The 17,619-nt window shown below is 37.3% G+C and overlaps 2 protein-coding genes and 1 non-coding gene across 4 annotated transcripts in view; 2 read left to right on the forward strand and 1 right to left on the reverse strand.

Moving 5' to 3' along the window:
• Positions 1-9,190, forward strand: part of LOC127807828 (protein LIKE COV 2-like) — a 36,529-nt gene extending 27,339 nt beyond the window's left edge. Inside the window, exons 4-7 of the mRNA XM_052345956.1 lie at positions 891-1,058; positions 7,341-7,438; positions 8,329-8,455; positions 8,741-9,190. Of these exons, the coding sequence (XP_052201916.1) occupies positions 891-1,058; positions 7,341-7,438; positions 8,329-8,455; positions 8,741-8,841 (494 nt within the window). The 3' untranslated portion in view covers positions 8,842-9,190. The remainder of the gene's footprint in view (positions 1-890; positions 1,059-7,340; positions 7,439-8,328; positions 8,456-8,740) is intronic.
• Positions 9,191-9,902: 712 nt separating this feature from the next.
• On the forward strand, positions 9,903-9,976 carry TRNAN-GUU (transfer RNA asparagine (anticodon GUU)). The gene has a single exon. It is a non-coding gene; the product is annotated as a tRNA-Asn (tRNA).
• Positions 9,977-10,379: 403 nt separating this feature from the next.
• LOC127807420 (5-formyltetrahydrofolate cyclo-ligase-like protein COG0212) lies at positions 10,380-17,430 on the reverse strand. 2 transcript variants are annotated; one of them, XM_052345258.1, is made up of 6 exons: positions 16,900-17,427; positions 16,739-16,829; positions 13,814-14,040; positions 11,932-12,007; positions 11,217-11,342; positions 10,380-10,786 (listed from the first exon to the last, which is right to left on the reverse strand). In XM_052345258.1, exons 1-6 carry the CDS (start codon positions 17,296-17,298, stop codon positions 10,638-10,640), a joined length of 1,068 nt encoding a protein of 355 aa, XP_052201218.1. In that variant the 5' UTR covers positions 17,299-17,427; the 3' UTR covers positions 10,380-10,637. The 2 variants fall into 2 exon arrangements, with proteins under 2 accessions (XP_052201218.1, XP_052201219.1); XM_052345259.1 differs by lacking the exon at positions 11,932-12,007 and having other exon boundaries at positions 13,819-14,040; positions 16,900-17,430.
• Positions 17,431-17,619: the final 189 nt, after the last annotated feature.

Consider the following 17,619-nt stretch of genomic DNA (forward strand, 5'->3'; position numbering starts at 1 on the left):
ATGGGCACTGTGAGCATATTTATAGAGTGGGTAGTATTGGGTGAGAGAAGTCTTGTGGCCAAACCAAGAGGGGCTTCTCAAAATTGATTCAATTCAGCAAGCATGGGTTACTACTACCTTAGAAGTAGAGCTTGTGAAGTTGCTCACTTGGATCACTGATGGTGCTTGATAGCTCATAGTGATGCAAGTGACCACAAAATACAATTCCAAATATGAAGAATCGGGGGAATCTAGGGTATGGTGAGATGTTGTCATACTTTTAAGTTTGCTACTTTAATTATGCAGTAGGTCTTTTGAGCTGTAAAGTTAGCCCATGGCACCAGATGACTTTGAACTAGTGGCTTTTTTTTTTTTTTTCTTAGTACTAGTGACTTTTTTTCATCTACTAACTTTTGATGCCATTTGATATTAAAGGGCATGTATTAGCTGTTGTTTCTATTGGAAAACTCAAGTAGTTGATAGCTTTGTGTCCAATGGTACATACAAAAAGGCAAGAGCTTCACTGTCACTACCGCTGTTGCTCTTTGGATTACAATGATATCATCAAAACTGGTTCTATTATTCTGTTTGGGCTCTATCACTCTCTTGCACCAAGTTTGAACTTTGAAAGCTTTGATTTTTCAATTGCCAAGGATCTTAGTAATTATGGTTTTGATAGATTACTGGGCAATCTTGTTTCTTAATTTTCTTTTCCCTTTTTTTTGGGATGAGCTTGAATTGAACTTTATGGGAGGATTTCCTATATTAATCAGTAATGATTTATTTTGATGATTGATGGTTTCATTAATATTTACTTGTATGAATTATTTAGCAAAACATCTTTTCTCTTTCTGTTTCCAGTTGTTTGTCTTATTGTTTCTATAACCATGCTTTTCCTGTGCACTATGCAGGCCTTGGATTTTTAACATCACTAGTTTTTATATTCTTTGTTGGTATATTTGCCTCATCATGGGTGGGTGGCACTGTTTTCTGGCTCGGGGAATGGTTCATAAAACGAATGCCCTTTGTAAAACACATTTACTCTGCCTCCAAGCAAATTAGTGCTGCTATTTCCCCAGGTAGTCTCCGCTGATTTAGTTTTTTGTCCAATGATTATATTATAATGCATGCAAATGTCTGGTAGTTGTTTCTTGCATCTGCCCTTATTTGAATCATTGTTACAGGGGAAATGTTTGGAATTCATCCTGTTGACTTTGCCCCAAAAATGTAAAATGGATGTTAATACCGTTCAACATGTTTGTAATCCTCACTGTTTGCCTCAGGCATTTATTCCAATAGGTTAAGTTAGCAATTCACATAAAGGTGAAAACCTTAGCTGTAGTTTTAGTTAGTTGACAGGGTCCTTCATTTGGTGTAGAAAACTTCTAGGGTCATCTTTGTCAGCAAATATGGTTTCCAATCCTATAGATTATGATTGATTGATTTATTTATTTATAAGGAATGTATCTTGTGTATCTTGTAGATTTAGATTAATTGTTTCTATAAGTTGTATCCTAAAGTTGTGTAGGTTTCCTAATCTAGGTTTTAGAATCTTTCTTTAAATGTTTTTGGCAACTTCCTAATTCTAATAGGAAGCTGGTGTATAAATCAAATTTGCCTCTTTGGAGATGAATAAGACGATAAGGAAGAATTCCATTATCCTTCTTTCGTGACATGGTATCAGAGCCAAAGAAGCACTAATTCAGCTTCGATCATTGCCTGTTCTTTCAATCTTCCTTTGTCAGATTGTCCCTCTTCCTTCTCCTTCTCGTCATCATGTCTGTTATGCATGATCCTATACCCAAATCTGGAGATTCCAGCCATGCGACTGAGGTTCCATCTACTGAAACTCAATTTGCTGGGACTCATGGCAGTGGTATGGGGGGGGGGGGGGGGGGGGGGGGGAATTAAAAAAACCTTCGAGTAGCTTATCGATTGAACGGTAAAAATTACTTAAAGTGGTCCCAGCTAATCCGCACATTTCTTAAAGGGAAACTCAACCACTTGTTGGGAACAGGTCCTAAAGAGACTGATCCAGCATTTGGAGCATGGGATGAAAAAGACTCCTTGGATTAGTCTTGACTCTGGAACTCAATGGTTCCAGAGATCAATGACACAGGTTATGTTCTTGACTACGGCTAAGGATATTTGGGATGCAATAAATCTCACCTACTCTAAAGTCCGTGATGCAGCCCAGATCTATGAAATAAGAGCGAAGGCAACAACAACCAAATAGCGAACAAGGACCATCACCGAGTATGTATGCTAACCTGCTGCAAACACTATGGCAGGAACTTGACCACTACCAATGCTTGAAGATGAAGTGTAGTGAGGATGCAGCCCTACACAAACGATTTGTGGAGAAAGAGAGGATCTATGATTTTCTAGCCGGCCTCAACTTCGAATTTGATGCGGTAAGAGTACAAATCCTTGGTAAGGAGGATTTGCTTTCCTTGAATGAAGTTATATCTTTGATTAGAGCAGAAGAAGGGGTGTCATGCTAGAAACCCCTTTTGGAGAAGGTTCTGCTCTAGTCTCCTTGAAGGCTAATAATCCTGGTAGAGGGCCTAGAGAAGAAAAGAAATTAGTAGATAAGGACTCTTTGTGGTGTACTTTCTGCAAAAAACCTAGGCATACTATAGACAAATGCTGGAAGCTACATGGGAAACAACCTAAGGGAGGATCGATAAGAAGTTCAATGCAGGGACAGGGGTACATGGCCAATTCCCAATCACCTGAACCAAGAGATTTAGAACAAAGAGAGGTCCAGGAGCTAAAAAAATCAGAAATTGACCGGCTGAGAAGTTTCTTGGGATCCCTTGACAAGAAGACTGACAAAGGCACCTATTCTCTTGCTATCACAGATAATATTTCTTCTTCTTATTCCCTACAAGCTTTAGAAATTATGCACCAAAATTCTTGGGTCTTAGATTCTGGTGTTTTGGACCACGTGACTTCTTTTCCTCATCTGTTTATCTCCTATTACCCATGTCCTAGTTCTAGAAAAATTACAATGGCAAGTGGTTCTCTCACCACTGTTGCAGGCCAAGGGGATATTTTCCTTAATAAAGAGCTTACTTTAAAAAATGTTCTTCATGTCCCCAAGCTGTTCACCAACCTAATATCTATCCAAAAACTCATTGAGGATACTAACTGTCATGTCTTGTTTCATTCAAATATCTATGAGATTCAGGAGCAAGGCAAGAAGAGGATGATTGGGCTTGCTAGGGCTAGAGAAGGACTCTACTATCTTGAGGAACCTGATGGGCAGGACAAACAAAGATTTTTCTCTCGGGTGTCATGCCTGGTTCAGTCTGATTCAGATTAGTTTTGGTTGCACCATTATAGGCTTGGTCATCCTTATTTTCATACCCTTAAGTTGATGTTTCTTGATTTAGCTAGAAATCTAGAAATAAAAAACTTTCACTGTGCTGTGTGTGAGTTTGCAAAACATAAAAGAGTGTCTTTTCCCTTGTCAAATAAAAAATCTGATTCTCCGTTCTCTCTAATCCATAGTGATATTTGGGGTTCATCAAATGTCCCCAACATTTCTGGGGCAAGATGGTTTGTCATATTTGTTGATGATTGTACTAGGGTTGTTTGGCTCTATTTGTTGAAAACAAAATCTGAAGTTAGCCAAATTTTTCCAACATTCTATAACATGATTCAAAACCAATTTGGTGTAGGGATAAAGAGATTTCGATTTGACAATGCTAAAGACTTTTTTAATCAATCCCTCATGCTGTTTTTCCAGAAAAAAGGTATTATACATGAATCCTCTTGTCCCTACACTCCCCAACAGAATGGGGTAGCAAAGAGGAAAAATGGACACCTATTAACTGTGGTTAGAGCCCTTCTTTTTCATCACCGTGTCCCTAAATACTATTAGGGGGAAGCAACACTTATTGCCACTACTCATTAATTGGCTTCCTTCAAAAACCCTAGCATCTCGTAGTCCAATTCAACTCCTGATTGATTATTTTCTTGATTTTCACACAACTAGTCATTGGCAACCCAAGATATTCGGGTGCACAGCCTATGTCCATATACCTGCTGTCAATAGAGGGAAGTTGGACCCTAGTGCCCTAAAATGTGTGTTCACTGGGTATTCTCCAACCCAGAAAGGGTATCGCGGCTATCATCCCCCTACCATAAAGTTTTTTGTGTTTGTTGATGTGACATTTGCTGAGAATGAGCCTTACTTTAAAAATTCTACTAGTCAAGAACAAAATTTCAATCTGTCCATTGAGGAGTATCCTTTCATTCTCTCAAACCAGGATGTGCTATCATCTCTTCAACCACCTACTAACCTGCAGGACTCTTTAGGACTGACATCGGGAGAAAAGTCCCCAAATTCTCCTAGACCACTACAAGTATACTCAAGGAGGCAGAGGCCAGAACCTAGTCCTATGCGAGCCTCAACATCCACTCCTAGCTCTGCTCCACTTACAGGCGAGAAAGGCACTAACAACTTAGTCTCTTTTTTGAAATCCTCTCCAAGTAATTCCATCTCTAACTCCTCATATGTTTATGTTTTTGATAATTTTGAGAAGTCAGTTGAACCTATTTCCACAACTAATACATCTCATAGTGATCTTGATTGGCCTATTGCTCTTCGAAAAGGGACAAGAACCTACACTAAACATCCCCTACATCTCTTCCTCTCATATTCTAAACTCTCCTCAGCCCATAAAACTTTTCTTAGCAATCTTCATACCGTTACCATTCCAAAAACTTTTTTTGAAGCCATAAGAGGGATAAGCATTGGAAGGATGCCATGGAAACTGAGATGGTTTCCCTTGACAAAAATCGGACGTGGGATTTAGTCTCATTGCCTAAGGGGAAGCATCGGTGGGGTGTAAGTGGGTTTATATAGTGAAATACAAATCTGATGGGACCTTAGACTGATACAAGGAAAGATTGGTGGCTAAGGAATATACACAGGTGTATGGAGTGGATTACTTAGACACCTTTGCTCCCGTAGCTAAGCTCAACACAGTTAGGGTGATTTTTTCGTTGGCAGCTAACCTAGATTGGTCTTTACATCAATTTGATGTAAAGATTTTGCATGGTACACTCAAGGAAGAAGTCTACATGGAAGTGCCACCAGGGTATTCTGCTACAACAAAAGAACCTGTTGTTTGTCGCCTCAAGAAAGCCCTCTATGACTTAAAATAGTCACAAAGGGCATGGTTTGGGAGGTTTACCAATGTGATGCTTCGTATGGGGTACCAACAAAGTCAAGGCGATTACACTCTTTTCTTCCACCACTCAGCCACAGGGGAAGTCACAGTTCTGCTCGTTTACGTGGATGACATAGTAGTCACAGGTAACAATGAAGAGGGCATACAACAGCTACAGGAATGTTTGGTGAAAGAGTTTGAAATTAAAGATTTGGGGAGGTTGAAATCTTTTTTGGAAATAGAGGTGGCTCATTCCAAAAAAGGTATTTTTATCTCTCAACAAAAATATGTAGTGGATCTCCTAAGAGAAACAGGGCTTCTTGGTTGTAAAGCAATGGAAAACCCCATCAATCCAAACCATAAGCTAAGTGAGGCATTAGAGGATGATTTGGTTGATAAAGAGGCCTACAAAAGGCTAGTTGGGTGCTCGGCCAGACATAGCATATGCCGTGGGAGTTATCAGCCAATTCATGCATACCCCAAGGGAATCTCATCTGAAAGTTGTCTATAGAATCCTACATACACTATCTGAAGGGCACACCTAGGAAGGGCATTCTATTTAAAAAATGTGAAGTTATGTTACTAGAAGCATACACAGATGCTGACAGCTACAGATCCATGGTGGATAGAAGGTCAACCTCTGGCTATTGTACCTTACTGGGGGGTAATTTGGTCACATGGAGGAGCAAGAAACAGAATGTGGTTGCTCAATCAAGTGCTAAAGCCGAGTTTCGATCCATGGCCCTAGGTATGTGTGAGCTATTATGGTTAAAAATATTATTGGAGGATCTCAAGGTTGAGTGGACAACACCAATAAGACTCTATTGTGATAACAAATCAACCATTAGTATCGCACATAATCCAGTTCAACATGATAGAACAAAGCATGTTGAAGTGAATAGACATTTTATAAAAGAGAAGTTGGATAGTGGGATGATTTGTACGCCCTGTATCTCCTCAGAGATCAGCTTGCACATATGCAAGCCAAGGGCCTTCCAGCAGCCATGTTCAAGAAGATGACAAGCAAGATTGGGATGAAGCATATCTACTTCCAATCTTGAGGGGGAGTATCAGCAGATATGGTTTCCAATTCTATAGATTATGATTGATTGATTGATTTATTTATAAGGAATGTATCTTGTGTATCTTGTAGATTTAGATTACTTGTTTCTATAAGTTGCTGTATCCTAAAGTTGTGTAGGTTTCCTAATCTAGGTTTTAGAATCTTTCTTTAAATGTTTTTGGCAACTTCCTAATTCTAATAGGAAGCTGGTGTATAAATCAAATCAGCCTCTTTGGAGGTGAATAAGATGATAAGGAAGAATTCCATTATCCTTCTTTCGTGACAATCTTTTTATTGAGATGTTGGGATATTTCAGATGTTTTACCTGTAGCCTAGTCATTTACTGTTGAAACCTTATGACATTATACTGGACAAAGAAACTACTCATGAAAACTTATCTCCAGCAGCTGAGCAAAAAAAATAAAATAAAATAAAAATGAAAACTCATCTCCTGGTAGTTCTTCCTAGAGCCAAGGAATCATGGGATTCTGTATTAAATGCTTCTTGTTTATTGCTTAACCCTCCTCCAAACAGTGTGTTTGGGTCATTGATTGAGATGGATCTTTTTCATCTCCTTGGGATATTGTAGGGGAGAATTTCTGTTCCAACACATTACTATTACGCTACTTGTGCCTGCTGATGAAAACAATGGAAATTTGTGAATTATTTAACTACTAGTGAACAAATCAAATTAGTGCATTCATTCAGCTTAATTGTCAGCTTCTCATTTTATACCTTTTGTTGGACTTGCTCTTATTTTTTCACAGAGCAGATTGATCCGCAACCGTTGGTTAGTCAAAGGAGCCTAAGCTTTTAGTTGTTTTTGTTATAACAACAAAAAGGAGAAGATAGTTCTCAACAACGAAATTATTTAATTGTTAGGTAGTTTGAGCATTTGAACTGAACAAAAGCTTCTTGTGGTCCTTAACTATGTGCCTGTATATATGTCTTCATGCTCTTATATGAGGCTGAAAATTTGAAATTTGTCCTTTTCTTCGAATTCCTAGCTTTCAAAGACTTTTTCTGGTTGAACTTTGCTTGTTTTAAACATTGAAAAGAAAAAGAACTTCAACATTCTAGTTGACACTGTAATGTGTGCCATCTTTTGTTTACAGACCAGAATACCACTGCTTTTAAAGAGGTTGCAATTATACGCCATCCTCGTATTGGTGAATATGCATTTGGTTTTATCACATCATCTGTTGTTCTTCAGGTATTTTTTCTTTCATTCATTGCCAGTTCCTACTTCAGGAACAGCATGTCTTTTTTTTTTTTCAATTATCATTGTTATGTACAACAAGCTATCGTTTTTGTGCTTTTGGGGCCATGGTGGCCATTCCACATGCTCTCTGATAGTGGAGCCATGGAGGGCAGAGGGTTGGTTTACATGTGAAGTGGTGGTTGTTGTCTCTCTTGCCAACAGGTTTTATAGATCATGAGAAAATTAATGTTGATTGCGGTCTAAACTACTGTTTGTACAAGGTGGGAAACTATGTTTATCACCTCTTGTTGCAGAAATGCATTTTCTGCCCTGGGATTACAGTACCTTCCATTGTTAGTCATGCTGCACATCTGTTTATTGTGTTGAGTGCAACACTGTAAGGTCCTTAAAGCAATCTAGCCTGGTTTTACCAGTTGAAGCAATCAGTTGCTAGTTGTCAGTTATTAGTAAGGTCATCATTTCAACGTGGTCCTTTTTGCTAGTTTCTCAAGAGATTTAAGGGCAAGTTTTTGTTTCAGTTGGGGTATATTGAATGGTTTCTGCCCCCATGTTGCAGTTTTTTGTGGACTTTTTACTGATCTAAGAAAACAGAACAGAAAAAAGGACTACCTAAGCTTGGCTACTAGAATTTTTTTCCATGGTTAGAAAAAGGTACCTCTTATCTTCATCAGTAATCATATCACTCTGCTGGTGCAATACTCATGTACCTTTGTTAGTCGGAAATCATGCTTGGCTGCTAGTATAGTACTTGGGGTAGCAATTAAAAGTTTGTACTCTTACAGGATAAACATGTTGCCCGTTGATCAGCTCATGATGGAGACTGTATCTTCTGGTGTTATGCTTGATCCAATGTAATAAGATTGTTGATTGCTCTATTGCAGAAAGATGACGAGGATGAAGAATTATGCAGTGTTTATGTCCCAACAAACCATTTATACATTGGCGACATATTTCTGGTTAATTCTAAGGAGATCATTAGACCAAACTTGTCTATTCGAGAAGGAATAGGTGAGTTCGCTGCTTCACGTACATTTACCGTTACACATATTATATGTATGCATCTCCTGTTACCCATGAGGCCTACAAGGTAAGGTTTGGTGCTTAACCCATAAAGTATCCATCTGCTTAACATTCAGCAATTAGCCGAATGATACATATAATCCCAATATTTGAAGTTTTGGCTGAGAATAATATTTTCTTCTCTACCAAAACAATGGTACAATTCTTTTTGCATTTTGGTGATCTCTTATTAACCTCTTCCTTCCTTTCCTTTTGCACCTTGTCATCTTACAGAGATTATAGTTTCTGTGGGTATGACAATGCCTCAGGTCATCGCTCCAATAGAAAGGACTCCTTGCGAGAACGATAGGATCCATCTGAACAGAATGATATAAGAAGCCGAATTTGTTTAGGGCATGCAGAACTGGTGATACCGTACCTAGCTTTGTCACAACCTTGTAGATTGACATGTAATATTGAAAGGAATTGTCTGTCTAAAGGATAGCTGGTTTCAGTGCTTGTCTAGTTTAATATGGCTGAACCATTACATGTTTAGATCACAATCTTGTGCATTTTCCTTAGATTTTCTTACATATTTATTTATTTATTTTGGTCATGTAGCCCCGGTATCACGTATCGGTAATCGGGTCGGTATGTTGTTGTTGTTGTGTTAGAGAGCTAAAATGTTGTTATTAATCTTTCAAGATCCTTTTATACAAGATCCATGGGTAGTCTATTTTGGCCTTTGGGTTTGTTAATTGGTAAGAAGCATAGAAATAGCATGAGTGAATTTTTGATTGAATTTTATTGCCCTTCAATATTTCTCTCCCTGAGTTCAACATCTAGATATAACATTAGCTAGATCGCTCTACCAACAATTAATGAGCTTTGGGGTTTTCTTATTCCTTTCAAATGCTGTACCTTACTTATTCTTAATTATGTTACTGACCATCTTTAATAACATCATCATCATCAGTTGTCATTCTCACTTACATTCATTAATCATATGACTTGGAAGAGTTCAAAATGGCTAAAATCCAAAATCTCAAACTCTATTGATGAGTTCAGCATACAATAGTGATTAAGATCTTACCATAAGCTTTCTGCTTTCTACTTTCAAAGTGACTGCATTTTTTTGGTAAATTATCAAAAATAAATAAATATTAAACTTTTTAATTGTTTTAGTAATGTACCCAACTTACTTTTAGACTTTAATTGTATAATAACATTGTCATCCTCAATTTGTGCCATTTAAAATATTAAAATGACATCAAATAATAGCCAACTAGAATCTAGATGATTACGTGGCAACAAATAAGCGTCCAGTCATCCAAGACCTCTCTGTCTAGGGCATGGAAGACATGAAATGAGTTCAATGAGACCAATGGATAAAGCCCCTGCACTTGGCCGCAGTAAAAACTTTAAAGTAAACAATCAAGAAAGCGTAAACAGCCAAGCTGGAGTAGCTCAGTTGGTTAGAGCGTGTGGCTGTTAACCACAAGGTCGAAGGTTCAAGCCCTTCCTCTAGCGTCGTCCTACCTTTCCTCATTTGGACTGAATAACCATTAAATTCTTAAATTTATCTAATTATTTCTATACTTTTTAAAATTAATCGTAATACTGGCAAAACTTTAACCTTTTAAATAGAGTATTGTAACTAATTTTCAAAAGTTCGTGACTTAAAATTTTAAAATTCAAAAAATATCAAAGTCAAAAAACCAAAATTCAATCAATTTTCCCTTCACATGTGTGTCACGGTATTCCAAAAACTTGAAACAAAATTAAATTTGTAAAAACACTTCTTGTCCCCTTTTCGTTAAACAGATGTTCAATATTTTCTAAAACAGAAACATCCAATCAAACATAAAAGCTCAACTCTAATTGTGTTCTTGTTGGCTTTAATAGAACTAGAACCTCTCCCAAATCACCTGCGTCACTAAAAATCAGCTCACATTTTCTTCTACTCTTTGTTTTAATCAAATATACATGAAATTCATTTTCTCGATAAGTAGAATTATACACTAAAAATCTAATTTCAGAATGGTTGAGACTCCTAAAATTCGAACTAAGAATTTTGAGCTCGTGAGTGTTATCTCCTCTTATCACTCGGTTACAAACTATAGTGGCACACACATGAAATTCAAAACTACCAACTTGTCCAACTACTTCTCCTTCAGGAAAAGAACAAAATCTAGGACCGGCGTTGAGCAACAGGGGGGAGTTTCTCCGGCGGGCCACAAGGAAGCTTCTGTCCAGTTTCCCTTTCAACTTTGTTCTTCAGCTCTCGGAGTATTCGAATTTGGCCCAGTTTCTCCGGCGACAATTTGTCCCAATAAATTCCTAGTAAAACCATAAAAAAAAAAAAACAAAGAGAAGATTTCATTATCAATCTCAAGCGTAGATTACTGACAAAGATAACAGGTTGGAGTCAGACAGGCTTATGTAGCGAATAAGAACGTTCTAATTGAATCTTATTCTATCTGGATTAAGTCGACTAAAGAAAGTTCGTCATGAAGTTCCTCTTAAAAAATCACCTGCTATGTTTGCAGCTAAGATTTGTAGAAGCAAAGGAAGAAATATACCCAACATATCGAGCCTTATTTCTATTATGTGGGATCGACAGGTTGAATTCTAACTCGCTAGTCTTTTTTATTTGTGACCTTATCTTCTATGAAAATCTGTCATGGGCCAGGTCTGTCCTTTCTTAACAGACTGAAACAAAAATTCTGAGGGCAGCAAAATGAAGTGACGAATGCAGAGTTGTGGTTACCTTGAGGCTTTGGAATCGATGTGTTGGTGAAGATTACTTGTGTTGGAGTGCAGATGATGTCAACTGGTACGTCATGGATTAATAGATTCTCAACTGGAATATCATCTACCAGTTGTTCGTCATGCACTGCGAATGCAGTTCACACATTCAAACAATCTAGAAAGAGCAACAATGGAAATGTGAATACAGAAAGAAAATACACAAACAGTTACAGTCATGATCAAATAGAATGGAAAGCAATGGAGAAGACAAGGTTGAATATCCTGAAATCCATAATGGAATAGTGGCCAAACCACTAACTCAAATTTATGTTCTCCTCTTGCTGACAGACTCCTCAAATGCATAGCACACATAAAGAGTGGTGCTAGACCAATTGGCTTGTTTTCTTAGTACAATTGATAAACCATTGCTCAGGCATGATCCTCGTGATCCTGTTTACAGTTTTACCAGTAATGTTTTGCATTAATTATCAAACTCTAAGGCCTATAATGTCCTACCATGGTGAATACCACCTCAAAATAAAATATGTGCTCATAAGAGCACAAAAAGAGTTTTTGTGATAGTTCATGTGGAAAACTTTTTAAGGTAGCGTTCAAATTTTAGTTTCCCATCATCTATTTGCTCAAATATGGAGAATCATGGAACATACCATTTTAAACCATGTTTAAATCATCATAAGGCATGCTTTCTGAAAGCAAAAGAAACTGGTGCTCACCAGATGTGACAACTGGTGTCAGGTCATCAATAGCACCCATGTACCTCAGCATTCCATACTCCAATTCTGCAAATCCCTGCAGATCTCTTTTGCTTTAGAAAAGAACCTAAATAATGTCCCAGACTCCAAAACATGGTACTGTACCTTACACCTTTTGTAGAGGGCCGGTGTGACCAACTCCCAAAACAAACATAGTCTAATGATTCCCATGGACTTTTACAAATCGATATCAGCTTTCGTTTTGTTTTTCTCTTTTTTTGGTATATGTGACTAATGAGCTCACCCGATATAACCCCAATTTTGGTGTGTTATTTGCAGAGGATATTGTACTGGTAGATGAGACCAAACAAGGCATGGCTATTAAACTTGAGGTACAACGGAATGCCTTTAGAATCCAAAGGCTTGAAGATGAGTAAATTGAAAACCAAAATATACGGAATGTAAATTTAGTAAATATAGAGGTGTAGGTGATGTTATAATAAGACTTAAAAATTAAGTCATTCTAAGAAAAAAACAGTAAAAGGATCAAGGATCCATTATCCAAAAAAGATAAGAAGATTATTGAGGATGTTCCTGACAAAATCAATGCAAGATGATTTTAAAACAAATATTTTGATTGATTTATGCGAGTGTAAAATCCCTTTAAAGCTAATAGGGAAAATTTATCAAACAACAATATGACCAGATCTATTTTACATCATGTGATGTTGGGGATAAACACCAACATGTCCAAAATAAGAGCACAATTGAGATGGGGATATTACAGTGCATGGTGACCATATAAGAAAAGATAGAATTAGAAATAATGTTATCAGTAAAAAGATTAGAATGACTCTTATTTAGGATAAGATGCAAAAAATGTGATTAAAGATGGTTTGAGCATGTAAGAAGAAAACTAGTAGAAGCTTATATAAGGAGAGTAGATAGAATGAAAAAAATTGGTAGCAAAAGGGTGAGGGAAGAAGACCAAGCAAAACTTGGTGAGAAACTCTTATACATGACTTGGGATATAATGGACTTACAAAAAATATGATCATCAATTTATCAACATCAACTGCACCTCATCCTAATAAAGTTAAGAGTTGGTGGCACAACATTCATAATATCAATTGACTTCTAAAAGTCATATTGACAATACAAATCTACACAACAGAACAATGTGGCAAAATATTATGCCGGATGCCTTTCTTGGCACAACTCTCTAGTGAGAGAATGATAAGATAAAGTTCCAAAACCATATTTATATGAAAAAGTTTCATGAGATTGTAGTGAATGAAGAGAATTGAAATGATCGTGTTCCATTACATGGTTGATATCGTGAAATTAACTTGTACAACATATAAACACAATTTACATAAGATACAATCATATATATTAAAAAAAAAAATTGGTAAACTAGAATTCATGTAGCCAACCCTACTAGTAGGAATAAGGCTTGGTCTGTTGTCGTTTGACAGATCAAACCTTGTTCTGTGAAGTCATGACCATTTTTAAAATGTACTAACATGAGAAGTTTCCCTAAAGATTCTATCTCAATGAATAATAATCATGACAAAAGTAGAATCCTTATAGTAACACGAACAGATTCTTAAACCTAAAAGGTAAAGACATAAAAATCTCCCATTTGAGGATACTTTTACAAGATTCCTACCCACGGAAGAATAAAAGGTATTTCCTTATTGTATGAATGATATTTGAACAAGAACTTCATGAAACTATATTAGCTGCAGAAATATTCTACAAACTGTAAACAATTTAATTGGTAAGCAAAACAAACCCAATTGTTTGACCAGTCAGAAGCACAAATCCTCCAAAGGAGGTTAAATGCTGAATCATTCCAAATGTGAATGTGCACAAATATACAAGTAGGAATCAGATGTACCTCACCCTTGCCAAGTCGAGCACCCGTCTTTGGGTCAACAGCCACTGAGCCAATGACAATTATATCTACCTTTATCTTTTCATCCAATCCAATTGGTCTTCCATACTTGGCAACACCAACTGAGGTGCATGCCTCATTGATGGTAATAGGAGATAACATACTGGATTCAAGTACAGAGAAAAACCCTGTCCTTAGACGCGGTTGAGGGGTTAATAACTTCTTCCCACCTACACAAAATGAGTGTAGTCAGGTCCAATCAGAATGTTATCAACACCAGATGCAGATTATTATGTGGGATCCAACCCACATTGGTAGACTACCATCATTAATAACAGTTATCATATATTTTGGGGACTTAATTGGGTTGGTGAAAGACCATGACAAAAGAATAATGAGTATAGTCAGGTCCAGTCAGAATGTTATCAACTCCAGATGCAGATTATTATGTGGGATCCAACCCACATTGGTAGACTACCATCATTAATAACAGTTATCATATATTTTGGAGACTTAATTGGGTTGGTGAAATACCAGGACAAAAGAATAATGAGTATAGTTGGGTCCAGTCAGAATGTTATCAACTCCAGATGCAGATTATTATGTGGGATCCAACCCACATTGGTAGACTACCATCATTAATAACAGTTATCACACATTTTGAAGACTTAATTGGGTTGGTGAAAGACCATCACAAAAGAATTATCTAAATACTGTCTACTTTTTGTTTCTCTCTCTATCTTTATTATGCTTGTTTATTTGTTTCCATTGCATTCATGGGATCATCATCTTGAACATCCCAATACATGATATTAGAACCTGCCTATCAAATCCCATTAATCAAAATCGTCTGGACAGTACACATATATGGAAAGAGAAAATAAAAAATAGTGAAGGTTGTAGCAAAAGAAGGAATTCATTGGAACCTGTTGGGGTTGCACGCACCTAAGGCAATAGGAAACTGATTGTTTAACAACTTGGTGATGGGTGCATTTAAGGCCACAAGTACAGATAGAGGTACCAGGATAACCGATTGCAAGCATCCCAGAAAAGGGGGTTCAAGCATCTCAGATTGGAGGTGTAGAATCTGATAGTGCTGGACATGACAGACAGGGGAAGGGGGAGTGAAACACAGAAAACAGAAGTAGAAGAAACCTCAGAGAAGAAACAAAGAATTGGAACAATGAGGTTGAAAAGATATAAGAATTAGAGAACAGAGAAAACTAGAGAGAGAGTGAAAAATTGGGAATAACGCTCCAATAATCTGTATTCAATATAATTCTTACAGTTGTGGGATGAAATATATATATATTCCAATAAAATTATAACATTTAGAATCTAAATTCAACCAAATTAGAATCTAAATTCAAGTAAAAAATAAAATTATAACATTTTTCACCTTCTCAGTTGCACTCACACGTTGACATTTAACAGCACAATATCCTAAGCCATACAACGAAGATGGTTTTATAGCCATTCGATAAAACTTCCCTTTTAGCTCTATCTTGAAAAACAAATTATATAAAAATGCAAAATATACCTTACCTCTTTTATTATAGTGGCAAAAGGCAAAAAAAAGCATTACTTTTTGTGCTTTTGGAAGATTACACAAACCATCTGTGGAGTTTAGCCTATAAATAAAAAGTATCCCTCATGAACAAAAACCACTCTTGTTTCTTGAAAATTGTATAAAGTTTCCTTTAGAGCTAGAGGATAGTTCCTAGAATTAATTTGAACTTGGTCACATGAACAAAATATGAGTTGCATAGATAAAAAAGTTCTTAAAATGAGTTTGCTGACTATTACATCCTTTAGATCCTTAAAAATGTACAAACATGGCCCTTTTTCTTTTTGCTTCTTTTAACTCAGTGCCCTCAAGTTAACAATGTCAATAAAATTATAAATGTACAGTTTCTTCTCCTTTTATACCAATATACTTGAAATTTGAAATTTGAAGAAAAAGAACCATGAGTTCCAACCAAAAATGAAAAGGTGGTTGGGTAACCAAGAAAGAAAGAAGGTTTATCAAATAATGTAAGTAATTTATTTTGGCAATTTGAACATTGGAGGGCGTTATGCTCTTTGAAAAAAAATCTAATACGACTTTGTTTGGGAGAAAGTTAGCAATGAAATTGAATGGAATGCACTGGAGTAAAATGGAATGTAAAATATTTTTTCTTGTTTGAAAGAACGGGGAACAGAAAGTAATATAAAAAACGTTATCCTACTGTGAAATGGATGAAGTGGAAAAAATACTAAACAACAGATAATAATTAATGCCATCTTAATAGAAAGATAACGTTTTGTCAAGGGAAAAGTAACTTAAATACAATAATTAAGCCTGATGTTGCTAAAACATAAAACTAAAGTTTTCCATCAATTTTCATTCCTTCCACTCATTCCCAATTCAGAAAAGAGAAAAATAGGGCTTCCAAGAAGAACAGACAGAAAGGGTTTCCATCTATCCATTTTCATCCCATTCCACTCCATTATTAGTGCCTTTACAAAACGGGGATAACTGTCCTACCCATTGCCATACCATCCCCCCCTCCCCCCCCCCCCCCCCCCCCCCCCAAAAAAAAAAGCACACTCCGGTAGGAAACCTACAACTTTGTAAAAATATGATGGTCAATATAATCTTTGAAGCGCGATAATACTCCCTATTTTTAGACCAAAACTCAGGGGTAGTCAATATAATTAACCCGTGTGTTGTGGTGTTTATTTTACGAGCTTTTTATTCTCTCTTGATTCAAAAAGCTTTTGAGTTACCTTCTAAATACTTTCAGCTTTCTACGCAAATAAATTAAAAAACAAACACACACCAAGTTTTTCTACTTCAAGCATCAATAATCGTCTTTGTCATGGACCAACTAGAGTTGTTTAGGGTAATCAAATGAGCAGAATGTATATAACACAACTATAACTGACCGTTTAGTGTGAGGAATCTGACTTGCTTCTGCGGCGAATCCGGGTTCACCTTCACGCACTTGGCCTCCCGGAACACCTCCAACCCACTCAACTGCCAAAAATTTTCCCATCAAACAAACACAAACCAGAAAATCCCCACTCGATTACACAACTATACGTGCCTTATCAGCAGCGACCGAGGCACCAACGAAGTTGGGAATGCGGTGGTGGACAGGCCGAGGGAACTGGGCAATGTTCCGGGCCTCCATAGCGTCCCAAACCCGGTTCCGGATCGCCCACTTCCAAACACTTTGGTTCGGGTTCGGGTCCGGGTCGTCCCCGTTTGCGACCTCTCTCGCTTTCGCTGACGTCTCGGCCATGGACCGCCGGGCCTCGTCGTCGAGTCGGAGCCTCTCGGCCTCGTAAGCTGCGGAGTTGAATACGACGTCGTCTCCTCGCCCTTTGCCCTGCACCTTGAATGTTAATTGGTTTCTAGAGAGAGAGAGTGAAGAGAGGGAGAGGGATCTGTGGGTTTTGGCGGTGAATAGGGTCGGCGAAGCTCGAATTGCGATGGCGTCCATAGGCACAGCACAGAGATTGGAGGGAAAGCGTCGCGACCGCCATCTGCGGGCAATTTGACCCGGAAGGAGATAAGGAATCGACGGCTCTGATTACGGTTGCACTATTATTCTGATTGGCCGGCAAGCACTCTATTTTTGCTCGCATATTTTTGAAGATTTTGTTTTCAAGCGCTATCATATATAATAATGGCAACTCGCTTATATTTTTTTTGTGATTTTAATAACTTGTATAAAAATTTATATTTTTTGCACTGATACTTCATTTACAATTAAATTAAATTAAATTTAATAAAAAAATACAAAACCCGTGGGTTGAAACCA

The sequence above is a fragment of the Diospyros lotus genome, chromosome 8 (genome assembly GCF_014633365.1).
Source record: "Diospyros lotus cultivar Yz01 chromosome 8, ASM1463336v1, whole genome shotgun sequence".
Taxonomy (NCBI): domain Eukaryota; kingdom Viridiplantae; phylum Streptophyta; class Magnoliopsida; order Ericales; family Ebenaceae; genus Diospyros; species Diospyros lotus.